This window comes from Pteropus alecto, unplaced genomic scaffold (genome assembly GCF_000325575.1).
Source record: "Pteropus alecto unplaced genomic scaffold, ASM32557v1 scaffold185, whole genome shotgun sequence".
NCBI classification, from domain to species: Eukaryota; Metazoa; Chordata; class Mammalia; order Chiroptera; family Pteropodidae; genus Pteropus; species Pteropus alecto.
Genome location: NW_006438088.1, coordinates 3955329 through 3977317, shown reverse-complemented (window position 1 = coordinate 3977317; position 21989 = coordinate 3955329). Strand labels below are relative to the sequence as shown.

The following is a 21989-nucleotide window of genomic DNA, read 5'->3' as shown; positions in this document are numbered from 1 at the left end:
CTGGACTCTTTTAGATACTTATCTGGAATACGTCCCAACATGCGTGTTCATGTCAGTAAGGAGAGAAAGGAGATCGTTCTTTTACAGGAGGGTTGGGTAGACATTAGATGCTTTCGAGTATGTATTAAATAATAACCTGATGTTTAGTTCATGAACAGAAACAAACTTAATTCAAAAGTGCAGAAAATAGTGGTTCAGCATACACGGGCATCTGTAGAACTTGTCTTAGACTTTGGAAAAAAGAGATTTATATGTTTACACTGCCGATACACAGTCTTGTTATATTTTATATTCTTATCGATAGGTTTATTGCTATTTCTTAAAAACACCCTAATTTTATAATAAATCTCAATTTTTTATTCTGTTTAATATATTAATTAGGAAATCTTAACATTTTTATATATTGTCATTGTATATAGAGAGAAGTAAAAATTAGTAATTCACCGCAAGATATATAAGATTCTAGAAGGACCTTTTTACTGTTAACATTGCTATTTCTTTATACTGTGGGCCTATATCTTGAACTAGTGCTTCTATTTCTTTTCTTGGTAGCCAGACATATGGGTTTTCTTCTATTTGGCTGTTTATATTTGTACTGAGTGACTAATGGTTCAATTTTCTCCCCTATGTAGGCAGAGAGCAAGCAAATTTCTTTGGAAAAGCAACTCCAGGTCCTGCGGGAGACTGATCACATGCTTCAGGTCTTGCAGGAGAGCTTAGGGGAGCTGGACAAGCAGCTCACAACATACTTGACTGATAGGATAGATGCCTTCCAAGTTCCACAAGAAGCTCAGGTACTGTCGTGGATTTGTAGTGATTGAGTTGTAAGAAGAGCATTTGTTATATGCCTCCTCACTTGCAAGAGAACCAGCCCCTTCTCCCATCGCAAACCAATAGTCAGTGAGAAAGGCTGACCTTAATCCTGGGGCAGCATGTGGGTTTTGGGGTTCTCTTGGTCTTTATGTGAGACCTGGATAGATGGCCACCATTTAAAAATTATTTAGTGTTCTTAGCTATGCAGTTGGGAAAATTCCTTCTTTATAAATAAGGGGTGAACATTAGAAATGACAAATGCAAAGGCAGTTCGTACACAGCACACAGGCATCCAATACTGGTGGACCATATTATTATTATTATACTGTACTACTGTACTGCAAACTTAAAGCTTGTATAGGGGTCAGCATATTCTTATGTATTGTACGTCTATATGGAACTTAAAAAGAAAGTCATTCTTTCTCCCTTCTCATCTCTTTCGTAGAAAATCCAAGCAGAAATCTCAGCCCACGAACTCACTCTAGAGGAGCTGAGAAGAAATACACGTTCTCAGCCTCCACCTTCCCCAGAAGGCAGGACTGTCAGAGGAGGAAGTCAGATGGATGTGCTGCAGGTGAAGAGGCAGAGCTGCTTCCTTTTTCTTTTCAATGTGTTGGGCACAAAAAGAAAATGAGGAGAAGCTGCTTACTTGGACGACCTTGGTCTTCTTTATGATGTAAACAGTGGGATGGGAGTGTGAATGGAAGGCACTTTGCATCCCGGTCAGGGCAGTAGAAAGAAATCATTGCATGGGTGGAAAACACTGGATCTGATATTTATAGTTGAGCTGAGAAGGGATAGTAAGCTAGATTTAGAAGTTAACTTTCTGTCATCTTTTCCCTTGGTGCAGAGCCCCTGTCGGTTCTGGTGTGGCTGATACACTGGGCCACACTGGGCCGGCCGAGGGCATGGGTTACAGCACCTCTTAGTCCCTTAAAGGTGGGTGTGAGATTGACTTTCACTCTGGGCTCACGATGAAGCGCATTTTGAGTTCTAGGTTTCGGACTATATTTTTTTGAACGAGTGAGAAAATTCATGATGTTTTAATTCCGGCAAAGGCAGCTTAGCTTTTTAGTTAGTACATTGAGTGTCAAGTAATTCATGACCCTCAGGTGATCAGGTAACCTCACTGAGTTCCTTTAAGGAATGTTTTTATTGGTGTTTTATTTTACAGCTTTTTAGTAGGGGTTTACTGATACCATCTGCAGAGAGAGTATTATTGTGCTCTGAATTGCTTATTTTTTCTTATTTCTCCAAACAGAGGAAACTTCGAGAGGTGTCCACAAAATTCCAGCTTTTCCAGAAGCCCGCTAACTTCGAGCAGCGAATGCTTGACTGCAAGCGTGTTCTGGATGGTGTGAAAGCAGAACTTCATGTTCTGAACGTGAAGGACGTGGACCCTGATGTCATCCAGACCCACCTGGACAAGTGCATGGTGAGGCCACTGACTGGTGAATGTGTCCAGTGGGTTTTCCAGCAGTTAACGTGGCTACATCTAGTGTTTGCATACATGATTTGTTCAGTAATTATTTGTCTACAGTGTGCTAAGAATAGGGATCAATGATGAAAAACAGGTTAAAAAATAAGAAGTGTGGTCCTTTCTTCCAAGGAATTTAGAAGAGATAGGACGGATAGCTAGGAGAGAATAAAATCAACTATTACAGGGTAACCAGATAAGGAAATTGCATAGACAAGTATATAACATGATTAAAAAACAAAGAAAACACATCTTAATCACAATGTGAAGTTACAAAGAGTCATGCTTTGGCAGAATGTGACTAATCTTTTAAAGGATAAATTTGAGTTAGCCAAAGGAACCATACTTAGAATGGATGTTAGAAATGTTATGGTGTAAAAAATCATTCTTAAGGAAAGTAAAATTTAAAATTTTAATTTACAAAGTTTAAGCCTAAAATATGAAAGAAGAAATTAGAATAGCTATCACGAATATTATTGCAAAAAAAAAAAAAATCATTCTCTAGGAAAATTATTTTTAAATCAAAGCTGAAACCTACGATGTGAAAGAAGAAATTATTTATAAGGCCTTATTACTATTGTAGTCTTGAACTTTAAAATCCAGTTGTATAGACATTAAAAAATAATGTGGCTAAGCATACACAACCTTAGAATTAGTGTTCTGCTTGAGAAGGATTATGAAGAAGTTAAAGATGACACTTGTTAAGACAAGAAAAGTCTGGGATGAATTCTTTGTGCTTTCCCAAACTGTAATCTCCACGTACCTGTTATGTACCAAAGGCCATTTGATTACTCAAAAGCTGGAATGGGTAGAAGAATGAACAAATAGGATAAATTTTTATATGTATGTGTGTGCGTACCCATGCATGCATGTGCTCATGAATATATTAAAATATTTATTTACTGAGATATAGCAGTCAGCAAAGCAAGCACCATCCTGGACCTTGTATAACTTGGTCCGGTGGTCTTTTATTATGTGACAGAGCCACAATAGATGTTTCAGGTCAGGATCACTATGAATGAAGATGAGAACCTGTACAAAATAAAGCTTTTTTTGATTTTAGGTAACTGGGGTGAGGGCAGCTCTGAATTTGACTTGCATATCCCCGATTTCTTATAGTTATATCCATCTTAATATATTGAGTTGTCATGTATCTCTTCATTATATAAGAAATAACGGGCTGATGATGGTAGACTTGGTACTTCAGAGAACTGTAAGAAAAAAAACATTAATACTTCCAACAGCCAGAAATAAAGCCAGCGTTGGCTTTTTTTAGTAATAGCATTTAGGATTTTTTAAAATGTAATTTTAAAAAGGATACACATTCAATTTTTATCCTAATATTTTCCCATTTTATGTAAGAGAAATGTTTATAAAATTTCATAAACTTTTAAAATAAGCCTCTGAGTTTTTTTTTTTAAACAAGTATAATTTCTATTTGTTTATTTTCTTTTCTGATTTAAAAAAATTATTATAACCTTGTTTCATTTTACTCATCCTTCCAATCCAAATCTGAGGAAGATAAAGCCCTCTGATCTCCACAGTAGCTGTCCATCTGTATCAGCTGCGCTCCGCAGTCATTCCAGTTAGCAGGTTTTCATTACGATGGGTAATATTTGTCTTGCTTTATTTTTAAGAAACTCTATAAAACTTTAAGTGAAGTAAAGCTTGAAGTGGAGACCGTCATCAAAACAGGAAGGCACATTGTCCAGAAACAGCAAACTGACAACCCCAAGGGGATGGATGAGCAGCTGACTTCTCTGAAGGTCCTCTACAATGACCTGGGTGCCCAGGTGAGGACAGCAACCTGTTAAATTTTATGACATTAGCAGTATATGTTTTTAGTTATTTCAATAATTTTTATTATATTTCTTTAAATACATATGTTAATATTACAATGATTACTAGTTGTATCGAAATTTCTTTTTAACGTTTAATCCAGATTCATTTTATATTGTCAACAACTACCGACATTTAAGAAACTATTCTAAGGAAACTTTGAGAATTATAGTCCCTGTTCAAACTCAAGTTATTGGTCCTTGGATATTTAAATGGAATAGTCTACCGAGAATGTTAAAACATCAGGACTGTAATAAATACTAGACAACTGGAAGGTCACATTAATCTAACAGGATTTAAAATCCTTTCAAGAAATATCTGTAAATTGAACATTTTAGTGAATTCATGGGGACGTTGTTGTGTCATTTACTATGAGTGACCGACTGCATCCAGCAGGCTTAATGTCTTCTCTCATTGAGCGTCTCTGCCTTGAAACCAGAGAAGCCTTGGCAATACTGAAAAGCTGTGTTAGATAATATTTTAGATGCTTCTTGGGTTATTAAGTAATAACTAAGTTTCTACAAGAGCCCAGAGAAAAATAACTGAAATGTTGTTATCACTTTCAAATCAGTAAGGATGAGTAGTCCATACATTTCCTGGGCAATTTCGACCTCACTTCTCTAAGATAAAGTTGTTGATTTTATATCTTTTTGATACATTGTACCACTGGAACACATATCTTAGAGTTTCTTTTTGGTATTAAAGAGCTGAAGTTACTTGCGACATATAATTATATTTATTCATTGGGCATTTTATGGATGGGGATGGTGTCGCTGGTTACCAATTCTCTAATTGTTACTGGAGTTTTAAAGTCATTTTCTCATTCAGCACAGTTGGAACTTCAGTATACGTCAGGAGTTAAAGGCAGTGGAGATACAGTGGTGAGCAAAAACAGATGATCTCTTTGCCTAGTGCAACGTAGGGTACTGAAGGAAGAAAACAGTCAAGTAGTTACACAAAGTAATGTCAGATGCCGTCTGAAGTGTTACAAAGGAATGAACGTGGTGCTGGAAGTGTGTATGTTATAGGGGGATTGACCCCGTCTGGGGTTAGGAAAGCTTCCCCGAGGAGGTGGTGTGTAAATCGAGTTCTGAAGGCTGAGTAAGCATCGCTGGGGTGGAACAGTGGAGGAGCTTTCGAGGCTGACGGAATGGCATGCGTGAAGTGAAGCTCCTGTGGCAGGAGGCGGCATGATGTGTTAGTTGGGCTGAAGGAGAGACAGAAAGTGTGGAGAATATGGTGTTGGGCAGATGGATGAGACCAGGCCACACCAGTGTCTTAGAGTTTGTGGTAAAGATTTAAATCTCTGTTCTAAGAGCGATAAGCAGTTATTGCAAGGTTTAAGCAGAGAGATGATGTGCTCAGATATGTGTTTTTTTTAAAGATCACTCACTGAGGTTAGAAGGATGAATTGGAGAGAGGCAGGAATGGATGTGAGAAGACCACTTAGAAAGTCATAGTCATGCTCTTAGTGAAACACAGTGGTGACTTGGACTGGGGCGGAACGGTGGAGCTGGTGTGAGCTGATTGATTTTAGGTGTATTTAAGAAGTGAAATGAGTGGGATTGGATGGCTTAGATGTGGGGGTCCAGGTGAGGGAGAGTCTAGGTGGGTTTTTGGCTTGATTGTGTGGAATATCATGGCTCCACCTCTGGGATAAGGTGATGGAAGGAAAGGCAGAAACATGGGGAAATCATAAGCAAGTATTGGACATGTTGAAATTTTAAGTACCGGTGAGGGAATTAATTGGATATATCATGTATTCATGAAGTTATAAAAGTCTGGAGAATATATTTGGGCTAAATTTTATGAGTCATCTGCATATAGGTGGTAAAATTTTCAGTGATGGTACAATTATCTAGGCTGGTAGAGGACATAATGAGAAAAGAAAAAGGCCTGGACCAAGAATTACATCATTCAGTAAGAAATTTGGTGTAAGATGAACTTGCAAAAGAGACTAAAGTGTATACACACACACATTTTACCATTCATCCATCAGTGATCACTGAGGTTGCTTCCATGCCTTGGCTATTGTGAATAATGCTTCAGTGAACATGAGAGTTCGGATATGTCTTTGAGATACGGGTTCCATTTCCTTTGGATTGATACCCAGCAGTAGGATTGCTAGATTAAATGGTAGTTCTATTTTCAATTTTTTGAGGAACCTCCATACTGTTTTCCATAATAGTATACTTGAAATCTGCAAGAGAGTGGATTTTAAGTGTTCTCACCACTAAATAGGTAACTATATGAGATGATGGACATGTTAATTAACTTGATTGTGGTGTTTCACTATGTATGCATACGTAAAATTATCACATTGTATACCTTAAAATAAAATTGTGAATATATATCATTGTATATCATATTGTATATCACAGTATGAAAAAAATCATGTTGCTTATAATATACATACATGAAACTACAGTAAGTAGTAAGAGGTGGTAGCATATCAGGAGAGCACTAGGTCTGGGAAGCCAGGATTAGAGGATTTTTGAGAATGAGTATAGGCAACTGTTTGAGTATTATCAAGTTAAATATGACATCCACTTAAAATTTTCCATTAGATCTGTTGCCATTAGAGTCATTATTGAACTTAGCAAAGAATTTCTGTGGGGCGATGGAGGTAGAGCCCAGAATGGCATGGCTTGAAGTATGTGTGGGAGATAACAAAATGGTCGTGGATGTTTGTATGGGAAAGGTAAGAGAGAGGAAGGTCTTTAGGGAATTTGGGGCCAAAGAAGGCTGTGTGTGTGTGTGTGTGTGTGTGTGTGTGTGCGCGCGCACGCGCGTGTATGCGCACATGTGCATGTGTAAGGGAGACAAGTATATTTCATACCTGATGAGAATGATCCTATTGAGAGGCAATGGTTGAATATCCAAGAGATAGAAGGGATAATGGTTAGGTAAAAGATTTATAACTCGATGCTGCCTAATCTAATATGCAGTATATCTTAAAATGTATTGATTAGATTGAGAAGAGTGTAAATTGTAAGTTGAACTGTAAAGTATTTTCTTTCTGGTGTATACAAATCTTTGGTAGCATTAAGTTTTATGATGATTGTCTGCCTGGGCATGTCAAAGTCAGATAAGTATCATTTGAATACATGCTATCTTTTAATATAACTCACTTGTTGGTCTTCTAAAGTCTGCATTTAGATGCTATTAATTGATTAGTGAATTTTAATTAAATACCATAGAAAAAAATTTTACTTTTAAGAAGGAATTTAATAATAATCAATCCTTGAGGCATGAAAAAATAAAATTGGACCATAAAAAATGTAATCACGTTACTTATTAAGAAAATTCAATCTTCATGTCATTTTATATCATATCAGAAAATTTCATCCTGTGCATGACCTATCACTCTACTGATTAGGTAGTGTTATTGTCTATACATATGTACATGTAAAATAGAAAAAGATAGTGCCTATTACAGAGGCTGTTGTGAGTTTTATTGCATAAGGTGTACGATTCCTTAACACAACCTGGAAGCTGTATTAAAAGCCTACTAAATGTTAGTTCATTTTGCTTTCTGTCAACAAAGGTAAGAACAAAATAATAATAAAAGTTTATGTTGCATAGTCATAAACTCTGTTTTAGTTGGTTAATTGTAAAACATATGATTGTAGAAATCATGCTACTGCCCCTTCAAATTGCTAGAATATAATGTGTGTGTGTGTTTTTTAAAGAGTCCTTCATTGAGAGGATTGTAAGACATCTTTTGTTCAAAATGATAAAAGATGCTATTAAGTAATCCCTTAGTTTTGTCGCAAGGACTGAATGAAGCCCTTTGTGTATTTATTTTTCTCATTTGAAACTCATAACAACCTTTTCAGGCCTATGCCTCTCCCAAGGCCACTTGGGAAGTAAGTGCTAGAGCTAAGATGAAAACCCAGGGTCGCCTGACACTTAACCACTGTGGTATAATGTCCTTTTGCAGAAATGCAAGAATTGAGTGATTCTAGGTGCTAGATATAAAGGTTATGTACGTCTTAGGGGTTAAATAGAACTGTTTGGATTTTCAGTTAATAGTCTGATTCATTCCCATTCATGTTTAGTTCTCTCTAAACTTTTTTTTTTTTTTTTAAGGTGACGGAAGGAAAACAGGATCTAGAAAGAGCATCACAGTTGGCCCGGAAAATGAAGAAAGAGGCTGCTTCTCTCTCTGAGTGGCTTTCTGTCACTGAAACTGAATTGGTACAGAAATCCACTTCTGAAAGTTTGCTCAGTGACTTAGACACAGAAATTTCCTGGGCTAAAGTAAGTTGTAGTTCAGGTGAACTGCCTGAATTATATCACTATAACCTGTGACATTTTGTTCAAGGCAATCTGGGTGGATGTCATTTCTCTTTTTCATATGAAATATAGTCTTTTATTTTTTCCACTTTTTTTCCCCTACTTCTCTGTCCTAAGGAAAACAAAAAGAAAAATTTTAAAAGTCTATTTTAAGAAGCTATTTTTATCTTGATTTCAAAAGTGTTGAACTCATATGGATCATCAACGAGTCCTTCACAGGCATTGTGTTCATGTGGTACTTGAAAACATAATTATCACTTTCAAAATCGGTGACATTGTTTGAGTATTCATTCTTCACAAAGTATTGTGCTGAATTTGTTAATTCTTGTATAATAACTTTTGTACCAGTCACTAATCTTTCTATTGTAAACTAACTGATGCAGAGCGTAAGGACAGATAAAAAAAAAAAAAAAAAAAAAAAAAGAGCTTTTTTTAGCCCTTTAGTTACTTTGAAGTCACAGAGATTAGAGTCGCTTTGCTGATTCTCTGTTGAGATGGACAAAGAATTGAATACAATGTAGTTTTTTTTACCTACACATTCTCTTTTCTCAAGTTTATTTCCCAAGAAAGAAACATGTATACTAGAGGTCTGTATGGAAAAGAAAGGATCCATACTGTGACAGAAATTTATATAAAGTCACAAGTATCAGTTTTGACATTCTGCAGGAATGTGGAAAGTGAAAAAGTAATATGAGAATGATTAAACTCCTTAATTTGAATGCTCTGTGGAGATAACAGTTGAATGAAAGTCAAGATATTAGGCACTAGAAAGAATGTTCTCAGTTTAAAAAATCGCTCATGAAAAGCATAATTATGCTATGGGCTGTGTGAAGTGAAGTGGGACGTATGAAGGAATTGAAGAGTGTTGGCATTTATAGGTGTATTGTGTGTGGGTGAATGCAAAGCAAAGGCACCAAATTTTTTTTTTTGTTAAATTTAACTTTTTCAAGGAAATATTATCTGCTTTGTTTAGTACAATTTGAAAGCCTTTGTTTTCTTTTTAGTAATGTAAGCTAATGAATGACATTTTCATAGTGTAATAAAAAAAGGACAGGAGCAACAATCATTTATAATCAAAGAATACCTCACTATTGTTTCATTTTTTTAATAGGCACATATGGATATGCATAGGCACAAGGATATATTCACAAATAATTATATTGTATCTAATGTTTCATGACTTTCTTTAAAAAACATCTCGTATTGGAGATGGGCATAGTATATCATTGCATTTTTTATTTTTTATTGTCTCATTCCTTCTTTCATGTCCATTCAAATTATTACCAATATTTAGTATTGTAAAAAATGATATGATGAATATACTCATAACTACATCATAGCATACATTCATAATTATTTCTTGAGGATAAATTCTTAGCCCTAAAAATACTGGGTCAAAGGATATATCCATTTTAAAGTCTTATACATATTATGAAATTTCCCTTCAGAAATGTTGTACCCCCAGCTGCTAGTGAGAATAACTACTTGCTTGTTTTAACCATACCTTCCACAAAGATAGGCAAATACCACGTTAATTAGAATATTTTCCATAAGTTTATAGACCATTTGTAGTTAATTTCTTGAGTTTTTTTTTTTTTTTTTTAACAGTTCTTAAAGGCTACGCTAGTCAGCCTGTACCTAACCACTGAGGGAATGCAGATAGTCTTAACTTGAGAGAGTTTGCCTGTGGCGGTTCTATTTTTTTTTTTTTTTTCCTCCTTGCTGGAGAAGAATACCTGAGAGAAACATTTTAGTGCCTTTATAAATACCAATAATTGACATGGCCAAGTAAATGTTTAAACCTTGACTCACTGGTGAATTTGCAATTTTTACACCTTCCAAAATGCGATTTAATGAGAGATTAAATATAGACTTGAGCTCCTTTGAGTGAATTGTTTAAATATTGGTTGAACAAGGTGCAACAGCAGTAGGGCAGATGTGCACACGTTACTTTTTGTTTGACAGAACTTTGTAGTTTTAGTTTCAGAACCCAACATTTTCTCTGTAACTTTTTGACTGCATACCTTGCCTAGTCAAGTTTATGAATGTGAGAATCAAGTTCTCATCATACCATCCAAAGTGTTGCCTTTGCATGTTAGGACAGTTGTAAGAGCAAAGCTTAGGCGTGCTAGTTCTCCTCTGATTTATTTAAGAGGAAATATTTTTGTAATGCTTATGAAACGGATTATATGTTAAGTCATCTAGTTATAGAATGTGATCCTTGCAAGTAAATATACTATACATTAATTGTCTCTTGTAGTAATCAAGGAGATAGATTTATTATGAAATTTTTAGAATTATGAATTCTGGAATAGTTCTGCTTTGCCAGCTTGTAGTTACAGAAAATGACATTGATTCTTTACATCTAGAGTTATGATGAAACAATTCGAGTTTGTGTGTGATAAGTGGAATTTATACTTAAATAAAATAATTGTCTTTCCCACATCTGAATTTAATATTTTCCTAGGTACCTGCATCATTAAATGTTTTAATTTTTATTAATAACTTAAGAACTCTCACATATTAATAAGTTATGGAGTTTTGTAAACTTTTGAAATTTTAAATTATCCAGGAAGTCATGGACTGCTGGGCACGGAGGAAAAGTTTTTAAAAAATTAAGGTTGTATAAACACTTATAATGTTCTGAAAGATCAAGTGGGTCGTGGTATTTTTATTTTCTAGAATATTCTGAAGGATCTGGAAAAGAGGAAAGCTGATTTAAATGCCATCACAGAGAGTAGTGCTGCCCTCCAGAACTTGATAGAGGGCAGTGAGCCTGTTTTAGAAGAGAGGCTCTGTGTCCTTAATGCCGGGTGGAGCCGAGTTCGCACTTGGACAGAGGATTGGTGCAATACCTTAATGGTATGTTTCGGGGAAGAGTCCCTCTTTTACTTAAAAATAAGCACAGCTTTGATTAGAGTTCCAAATTCTCTTTTTTGTGTGTCACAATAATGCTTTGCTTGTGAATTAATTTCATTAGACTACCTTTTATTTTTTCCCTTGAAAAGATACTAGAAATAGTTCAAAATATTGAACTATTAATATTAAATAATGAATAATTTGTGATATACATAGAAATGTGCTTTAGTATTTTAGTAAATATATTTCACCTGCTATATTTTAATGATTTAATGTTATATTTAATTTGTATACTATTATAAACTATTTATGTAATATTTATAATGTTCTAATAGTGGTGTACTAGTTAAAAGCACAGGCTCTAGCATCTAATGGCTTAAGTAAAAATTCTGACTATTAGCTGAGAGACATTGGTCAAGTTACTTAAGTGCTCTCTAAATCTCAGTTTTCTGATATGAATAATGGGCATTATTATCATTTCTATTTCATACAGTTTTTATGATGATTATATGACATAAAAATGTACTACTCTTATATAACTATACTTAATTTTAAATATGATGATAATTATAATCATTGTTAAATATTATATGTCGTTGGTCTCTGGTTATGCCACTGCACTGTTATTTTATGAAAATAGTGACCATTTAATTTTCATAGTGATTTTTCGTCCCTCTTATACTAAAAATGAATATATGGCAACCTCACCCTTCCCTCTCTTAGAGGGAGTCATCATTTATAAATTATTATTTTGTTCTGACATATCTTAGATAGGACTTCTTCCAAATTCATAGAATTACTGAGTAATGGCCAGAGACAGAGAAAAATAAATCATTGTGTGTCTGAACGTTTATTGAAATCAATCAGAATGTGTAGGGCATTGAAGTTCATGGGCTTACATCATGATCTGTTAGATTTCATATTGAGAATCCATCCATTACTTATTATCTGCATAACCTTGGGTAAATTACTTAACGTCACTAAGCTTTAATTTCCCTATATATAAAATAGGAATAAAAGAACATATTAATAAGAGTTGTTAAATGTTGAATAATGAACATGAAATTCTTGGCTCATAGAATATGTTCATTAAATATTTCATATATTCATTTTTGTTATAACTGGCTTTATTTCACATTTTCATGGTTTTGCTTCTGTATTCTTCGGTCTGCACCTTCCAAATTCTCCTTTCAAATAGTATTTTCCTAGACCTATTACAACATTAGATTTACCTGCTTTATTGGGTAAATGAGTCTGGTGCTTATCGTTCTTTTTTCTTGGAATCCAGATGATTGCCTGAACTTTTCTAATGTTATGCATTAGTTCTCATTTTATTTTTTCAACTAGTTTTTCATATTATAGATTAATAATTTGTTTCCTTGTCTTTTAACACCTTCTAAGTTTTTTCCCCCCTAGTTTCCTTTATCCTGTAAAATAAATTTTCTAAAAGTTGTTCATTTCATCATAAGGTTCCCCCACTCTTATCAACTTCTAAATTTTTGCCTTACTCTCAGCATTTTTGTCCAGTTTTATTGGGCTTAACTGTTTGATTCTGTATTCACATTTATTATCTCAATCCTATTTTATATCCTGCTTCAAGAAATATTACTGAGATTTGTGCCAGGTGTGATATTAAACGCCAGTTGATACGGAGGTGAAAAGACACAGGCCCTGCCCTCTAAGCAGTTACAGTCTTTTGAGCAGGCAGAATTTCATTCAATCCATATTTTAATCCTCTTTTTATATTATCACTGCTTTCTCAAATGAGCTTTTACCAGATATGATCTAGTGGGGCAAATGAGATTATTCGTAATGTAAGAATGAGGAATAAGGGAGACAAATGAAATCAAAAAAGAAACTTTCATCTTTTATTCTTCTTCAACTTTTTATTGTATTGGGGTCTAAATCAAATAAATTTAGAAAATGCTTAACCATAGCTGTACATTTTTAGGATTGAGATTTATCCAAGTAGTAAGGTGGAAACCCTTTAAATTCAGTATACAATTAGATCTTTGAAAGTCTTTTAAATATTATTAAATATATTGTCTTAAATATTTCATACAATTGTATCATCTTTTTATTAATTCCTTTCTAGAGCCATCAGGACCAATTGGAAATATTTGATGGAAATGTTGCTCACATAAGCACTTGGCTTTATCAAGCTGAAGCTCTATTGGATGAGATTGAAAAAAAACCAGCAAGTAAACAGGAAGAAATTGTGAAGGTAGCAAACGTAGAGGATCAGTAACACTTCTGGGAGCGGAAGGTTTTGCTGTCATCTTTTCCTTTGTGGAATGTGCCACGTTACTTGTGTACACATTCTTCCCATGCAGTAGATTCATTAACTTTTATTTCAGTGGGAGAAACCAAAGTCTTGGATGAGTCTTAATATATTAACAGCACTTATTCAAGTTGATTGTGTCAAAATCCCTTATTAGGAATCACAGACATTTATTTAAACTCCCTTTAATTCTGAGTTAACTTGCACCCATGTTTGGTTTTGATTTTTCCCATGTGATAATTTTGTGTTTGCTTACAATTAGCGTTTACTATCTGAGCTGGATGATGCCAGCCTCCAAGTTGAGAATGTCCGTGATCAGGCCGTTGTTCTGATGAATGCTCGTGGAGGCTCAAGCAAGGAGCTTGTAGAACCAAAATTAGCTGAACTGAATAGAAACTTTGAAAAGGTGTCTCAACACATCAAAAGTGCCAACGTGAGTAATTGTATTTTAATATAAAGCTACTTTGCATATAATTGTATATCCAAATGATAGATGATTATGTGGTTTATATATCAAATTTTTTTAAATTAAAATTTCTTTTGAATGGAACATTTGCCCTTATTTGTAATTGTGCATATTAAGGAGAGAAAATAATGACTATTGAAGAAAACCCATTCGGGAAAAGAGTCTCAACTGAATGGTAATATTGACTACGAAATAATGAGACTAATTCTGAAGCTAGACGTCAATGTTAAACTTAATATTTTATAGTCATACTTTATAAATTTGTGCATACTATACACTTGTGAACCTGTATTTTTGTGTTTTACACATTGACACATCTAAGTTTTACAAGTAATTTCGCAATTTAAACCTAATGCAGAAAGCTACTACCTGGTTTTATAAATTTGAGAAAATGGCCTTATAAAAATGTAAATAAAGAGGATAAAAATGAGAGCTTTCCTGAAAATAATGTTTATACTTTCATATTATAATTTTTCTTCGTGTATGTATGTCTTTCTCATTCTTTTTCTTCTTAACCTTGTTTCATTAAGGGAAGAAACGAAACATCTTATTATAGTATCCTCAGGGCCTGGCGTGTGGTTAGTGCTCAGTAGTAATGTTTCCATGTAATGATTTGCTGGGGAAAAAACAAAACAAAACAATGTAACTGACATTGAGGATTTTTTCAAACACAAGTGTTCTTTCCGACAGAGAATTTTGCGTTTTTTGGGGATCTCAACTATGGCTGTAGGATGGCATTTTCCCAGAATTTGGTTAATTCCACCTATAGAGAGTTGTGTATTATTATTTAAGAGGAAAGGCCTTTTTTTTTTTTGGTGGGAAGTTAATATTGTTAAACTCTTTAATTTGAAATATCCGATAAAATAAGCCAACCCATCTTCATAGCCTATGAATATACTTAGATTATTTGCAATTTAAAGTAGACAAAAAAAAAATCTGGCTTTAACTTTTCCTTCTTTAGCCTTGACCTTACCTCCTTATCTTCTGAACTTATGCTCATGTATTTTTTCAATAGATCTATGGTAGATTTTTCTTGGCATAAAAGAATAATGTGCAAGACATGGGGAGGAAGTACAAAAAACCCAATATTATCATTGTCCTCATAAACTTTTGTTAAAATTTTGGCATAAATGTCTATTCTTATGTATACATGATATTAAAATATCAAACATTTATATTATTTTGTATATTTTCCTTTGACATAGTTTTTAATGACTATGGAGTATCCCACTATAAGATCTTTCATAGTTTTCTAAGTCAGTTTTCCACTTTTATTGTGCTTTCATAAATGTTGCTTTGTTAAAATACTTTTAAGCATGTGTTTTTGCTTATCTCTTAATATGCCCTTAGGATCGATTTGTAGAATTTTTTGAAACTGTTGCAAAAGTCGTGTATGTAAATACTGTTAAATAGATTTTCCAAAGAGTCCTGCAGAAAGTTTGGGCCAGTTTATACTTTCACGGTCAGTGTCAGAATGTTAGTTTCCCATGCTCAGCCAACACTACATTTTATTTTCTTGCATGTTATTTGATTTTATTAAAGTTGTTACATTGATATTAGTCACATAAATATAAAGTCTTTCTAAATATATATTGTCTGAAAATACTGTGTTGAGAATATGTACTTTGAATTTTGGATATCAAAATCCAAGGGGAATTCTACTAGGGAAAGGTAACTGGAAGACTTCCTTTGGGATGTATCTGTACTGGGTGGTAGCCCCTCTTCTCATCTGTGGTCATGGTGGTGATGGCTTTTGGACCATAGCACCATTTCCTACTGTGCTCACATGTGGTCTTAGAATCTTTCACATAGCATTAGAGGCCACCACAGTCATTTGCGTACTAATTTATATTCCTTGCTTAGAGCTTGGAGAACATGGGTAATTCAGAGAAGCCCAAATTGATAAAATCATTGCTATACAAATGAATGAAATTAGTGTTAATTCCAATAAACACCAGTTCCTGTCTTGACACTCTATCTGATACATGATGGAAGGTCAGGTTAAGAATATCTTTTCAAAGAATGCTTTTCCTTCTGCAGTTGCTAATTGGCCAGGAACCATTATCATACCAACATCTGGTCACCACTGAAGCATTTGAAGCTAATGTGCCATTATCTGACTTGGAAAAATTAGAAAATGACATAGAAAATATGTTAAAAGTTACAGAAAAACACTTGGAAACCAGTAATGAAGATGAAAAGGTTGGTTCAAGGAAATTTTTAAAACCATGATGTTTTCATTTTTCTACTCTATTAATTATATGTTTTACATCAATGTATTTTACCCCAATATCTGCCAAACCTTATAGAACAGATCTAAAAATGATTTTCTGATGAGCGTCAATCATCAGAAAATGATTTAATACATGTTTTAAAAAATAGACGCAGTACTTTCTGAGTAAAGGTAGTATTAGGACTAACTTTTGCTAAACTAGCATTTTTTTATGAGATATTTTAATTTAAAATGTAAAATATTTTAAGAAAAGCATGAATATTTATTGTATATAACTCAGATGAACATGTCTTGACTTACACTTTAAAGCGTGGTTCTCCCACTTGGGAACTGATAGTAAATAACCCTATGCAATTTTCTTTTGAGCAAATTATTTCCTCTTAAATACTCAGGTGGATGAGGAGAGAGCCCAGATTGAGGAAGTTCTACAAAGAGGAGAACAAATGTTACATCAACCTATGGAGGATAATAAAAAAGAAAAGATCCGTTTGCAGTTATTACTTTTGCACACAAGATACAATAAAACTAAGGTATTGTCATGGGAAGAGTCTCTGTCAACTCAACTATTTAGACGTTTGATATCGTGTTCTCAACACTTCAAAATAAACCAGTTGGAATACTATCTCCTTCTCTTTTCTAGAGTATATAGCTAGATATGTTTATATTTTGGGATGGGGCAAGAGTCAAAGAAAATAGAAACATAAAACCTTATTAGTGAACATCTCTTCGATTTCTTAATAATATACTAAACCTTAAAAGAGATCTGTCCGTTTTGGGAGTGGCTTCTTCATTCAGATCTATATTTTATGTGTAGAGGTCTTGACCACATCAAAAAAATTCTAGTTTACAAATAACCAAATTTGTGAAATGAGTAAACTATGATTTCAGTTCTAGAGAAAGATTCACTACCAGCTCCCTGTTCAATGGCCATCTTCACAGCTGCTTTGTACATGTGCTGGTGTCCCCAGAAGTCCATTCTTGTTACAAATCAATGCAGACCTCTAGATTAAACACCATTTGATTGACACAGTGCTTTTAGTTTTGAGTCTTAGTTTCATTTAGGGACTGTAACCATTTTTGGGATCACTAATTCAACGAACATGTATTTATGGTCCTTTCACTATCACTTTTAGATTTACAGAGGAATATCAGTTTTTAGAAGTTCAATATAAGAATATAGTGAAAGTGTCAAGGAAGTTACCTTAATTCATGAGTAAATGAACTGTGGCTATTTGCAAGTAGTAGACAGCATTTATTAAATTGTAGCCATCTAAGAGTAAAAGATTTCAATTCTTTGAAGAGTAGGGGCCATCCCAGAAAACACTTTATTATTTAGAAAGCCTTGATTAGAGGACACAGAAAATATTATTATTCAAGCAAATAAGTAGTCCACTCAGCTTGGCTTAATTTTGTCTGAATTTAGCGTAATAGGACCTATTGTCTTATGTAGGATATTCACGTTCTATAATATTGTTCTCAAAGGTTAAAATTATGTACTGAATTACCTGTATATTAATCTAATCACAATTGAATTTCTCATGTTACGTTATAAATACATGATTAATTTATTTATGTTTTCAACAATGAGGTCCAAAAGTGTTTAATCTAATTGTGAGATTTTAAAAATGGATGAAATAATAATGGTATTACAATGCTTTATTTTATACAGAACTTTATGATTTGCAACATAGTCTCATTTTCTCAATAACACAAGAAAAGAACTCTTATGTTTTTCTGTTTGTTAAATGAATTTAGGAGGTATAGGACTTAAAGTGAAACCTGTCAAGCATTATCTTATTTATGCTGTTTAAGAGCAGGCTACAGATACGAATTAGAGATCATTAAGGGTTTATATGGCAAAGCAGGGCAAAAAATAAAAAAAATTAAAGCTTAGTTTTTTTTGTTGTTGTTTTGGTCTAACTTCACAAAATTGTCTTGTGTTTGTTCAATTTGCTCTTACTCATTGTGGGGATATTTTAAGAGATGTGCATCATCATTATTATTAATTATTGTTATTTTTAATGTTTTTACAGGCTGTCCCTTTTCAACAGAGGAGAACAGGTCATCTAGCTTCTGGAATTCAATCATCACCTCTCCCTGCAGATTATTTGGTTGAAATTAACAGAGTTCTGCTCTCCATGGATGATGCTGAATTATCACTTAATGTCCCAGAGCTGAGCGCTGCTGTCTATGAAGACTTCTCTTTTCAGGAAGACTCTCTGAAGGTAAATCCCCAGGCAGTGCATTGGAATAGCCATAGTTAATATAGAAACAACATGAAGGATTTGCCCTTGTGCCCATTGAGATAATATACAACTTTTAATATTTGTGCCAAGGAATTAATAATGTGTATGAATAATAACCTCATCTGTATTCACCAATGAAATATTATAAAAAATTTTATTTTTAAAAAATAGGCATTATTTTTAAGTGTGCAGGTATTAATTCTTTGTACTATCAGAAACATTTTAAAATCAAACACGTGCACAAACCATGTTCTTATTTTAAACTTGATTGTCAGTTGATGTGCTGTGTCAGCATTGATCTTGCCACCTATAACGATTTAAGATTGGCCAATGCTTGAGATATAGGATGGCATGTTGATTGTAAGTCAATTAGAGAACTGGAAATTTTTAGTTAATTGACAAAACTGTTAAATATCATCAAAGCCTTTTCATGTCATCTGATTGCTCTTAGGTATAAAGTCATAATAAAATTGCTGATAGATTTGATAGCTTTGAGACTTCTGAATCTCCAGCTACCAAATCTATACACCTACCTCCATCTTTACCCCTATTTGATAGATGATTGTTTGATAGCGCATTTCTGTCACTTAAATTAGCATAATTAGATAGTAGAGAATATAAATAATTTTAGCTTCAAAGACTTTATTACCTTTACAGAATGTTTTTGAAGCTTTTTATGTCCTGGATTTTTTCCCACCATGTAGCATTCCTCACACTTTGGCCAATATCGGGTATTATTTTTAAAAAGTTTTTAGTTTTGATAAGCAACAGTTATTGTGTGTCATTATATTTTAAGTAGTGTTTGACAATATAAATTTTTGGTCTGTAATTTCATTCTTTTTTATCTCTTGACTGGATTTTGTCTGACAATATATTTGTAGAATATCAAAGACCAACTGGACAAACTCGGAGAGCAGATTGCAGTCATTCATGAAAAACAACCAGATGTTATCCTGGAAGCTTCTGGACCTGAAGCCATTCAGATCCGGGATACACTTACTCAGTTGAATGCCAAATGGGACAGAATTAATAGAATGTACAATGATCGAAAAGGGTATGTGTAAATTAAATTAATATTTAATTTTAAAAATCCTGTAGGTCCATGGGCTACAGCAAAGGTCATATGTACATTAAGATGAATGAGAATGTGTTTCACATCCTTGTAATAGGCCCTGTTTAATGAAATTATGATGAATGTAGTTCCTTAAAGAAAGAGGAAGGAGATCCCATATTGATGATCATTTGCAACATAATATCTTAATAATTAAAAGATGCATCTTTAATTTTTAATATCTAAATGGCGTCCATTTTCTTTAAGGACTTTCACTAATGTTCACTTTCTTTATGTACTCGATGATTAATGTGAGTGAAGAACAGAGACAGGTACAGATCATTGAAATCGATCTGTAACCTCAAACCCTTTTTTAAAATAACCTTCTGTTTAGTAAAACGTTTTTGAGCTTTCTTCTTTCTAATTTTTGACCTGGATTTTTAATAGGTAGAAATAAAAAAAATGATAAGAGTTTTGCAAATTGCTGGGTATGCAGTGAAAGGCAAATAAGGCAAATAAAATGCATTTCTATCTCTAATTTTGCTAATTCTTCTGCCTTATTGAACCATCAGTTTTAGTCTAATTATATAACATTTTCATTTTTAGAGTATTATAAATTTTTTTAATCCCGTATGTATATTTTTTCTTATTATTCTAATTTTAAAATTCAGGTTCCTTTTCTTTATTTGATCTTTCAGTAAAATTTTAGTCATTTCAATCAATTTGAAAAAAAATGATCAATTTCAAATGAACTCTATCTCTCATTACTTGGGTTCTTTTCTGTGTTCTCAGTAGTGTTGAAGGATTATCTATTATACCTTTCTCCCCAGGACTATTAAGTTTGGTAGTTTTGTGCTATTATTATTATTATTATTATTATTATTATTCCAGGACTATTAAGTTTGGTAGCTTCGTGCTTCTATTATTTATTTATTTATTTATTTATTCATCTATTTATTTATTTATTTATATAGTTGGTGTATGGTAGCTTTCTTCTGCATTGTGTGTGTGTGTGTGTGTGTGTGTGTATGTCTGCACGGAGCATAAAATTGATTTACTTAGCCTTTTTTAGTATACTGACACCTCATTTGTATACAATGATAACTTTTTTTAAAAAAAAATATCCTATTTGCATATATGCCTCTGGCTAATGTAGAAATGCAATAACATTGTTGATTAATAATGTTGATTGCAGACATTCATGCCATTTTCTTGTTTATAAAACTGTTACTGTTTAGAAAATTGTTAATTGCATGGGAATTTTCAAAATTTTAAGCACATGGCTGTATTTTCTTATGTTAGAAAAGTCTCCTCTATCATTTCTTTTATATTATTGTATTCTGTTTACTTGATTACATTTGCTAGAGGTTATTTCTCTCATTCTATTTGTCCCAGCACTTAGATGCATTAATTGATTGTGTTCTTATTCCTAATTTTTGCTTTATTTTTCTCTCTCAACTTTGGTAACATATACTAAAATGTTTATTTTTCTCCATCCCTATTTATCTACTTTTTACAAGCAATAAGTTCCTTTCTTTTGTTTCTTTCATAAAGCACCAAGGCAATGGCAAATGTCCTGTGCTTTCATAGTTTCAGTTATCAGTCACAATCACACCAGGGTGACAACTAAGTCCATTTGTCTGTAGCAAAGTACGAGGAGGCTGAACAGGCATATCTGATGCCTATAAATCTTTTCAAGCTTTGTTAGCCTATAGTAAAAGCAAGATAAATACCATGAAAAAGCAAGATAAATACCATAAAACAGGTCGTCTCTCTTGATGCCTTCTTTGCAAGGGTTCATGACATTAGCTTTTATATTTTTCCAAATAAGCAATTTTAGAGCTATGTTAGACAGATAATGGAGCTCCCTTTGCCCTGTTAGATTATTCCCTTTCTTTAAGCCAGTTATTTCTTTCTTCCCATTTTGGATTCTTGGATGCTCATGTATCTTCTTCTCTCCTAAGAATGTCTCCTCACTTATTCATCTTCTTTAGTGGCCATCACTACTGTGTGAACAAAGGTCAGACTTCTCATTTTGAAATTAGAAGCTTTTTAACAGTGTTCTCCAGATGGTCTGATTTCTGATACTTTGTACATATTGCTCAAAAAGTTTTCTTCACTCAATTTATGTAAATTTGGTTAAATTTTTTCTTGCTTTCTTTACTGTCCCAGTTTCTGATTCTTACTCAGAATTCCATCTTCTACCAGGAATGGTTTTCTTTCTTCATTTCATTATTCATTCTTTTCCCATCATTTAAAAAGTTTTTGAAATTCGATTTTATCAAAAAAGACTTCACCCATTCACCTACCTCTGTATACCTATGTGTTTATTTTTTCATGCACCATTTGTTTGATGAATATTTATTGAGTACAGAATAATGCAAAGTACGTGCAGCCACATGTATGTAGTTCTAGGGGATTAAAA

The 21989-nt window shown here is 33.5% G+C and overlaps 1 protein-coding gene across 10 annotated transcripts in view; it reads left to right on the top strand.

Annotated features, from left to right (window-relative positions):
* UTRN (utrophin) overlaps positions 1 to 21989 on the top strand; it is a 446938-nt gene that overhangs the window by 165516 nt on the left and 259433 nt on the right. For all 10 annotated transcript variants that reach the window (XM_025049288.1, XM_015592099.1, XM_015592098.1 and 7 more), the window contains 12 exons: positions 633 to 794; positions 1259 to 1387; positions 2075 to 2248; positions 3928 to 4083; positions 8222 to 8392; positions 11111 to 11290; positions 13383 to 13511; positions 13831 to 14001; positions 16075 to 16236; positions 16660 to 16797; positions 18301 to 18492; positions 19395 to 19567. In XM_025049288.1, the coding sequence (XP_024905056.1) occupies positions 633 to 794; positions 1259 to 1387; positions 2075 to 2248; positions 3928 to 4083; positions 8222 to 8392; positions 11111 to 11290; positions 13383 to 13511; positions 13831 to 14001; positions 16075 to 16236; positions 16660 to 16797; positions 18301 to 18492; positions 19395 to 19567 (1937 nt within the window). The remainder of the gene's footprint in view (positions 1 to 632; positions 795 to 1258; positions 1388 to 2074; positions 2249 to 3927; positions 4084 to 8221; positions 8393 to 11110; positions 11291 to 13382; positions 13512 to 13830; positions 14002 to 16074; positions 16237 to 16659; positions 16798 to 18300; positions 18493 to 19394; positions 19568 to 21989) is intronic.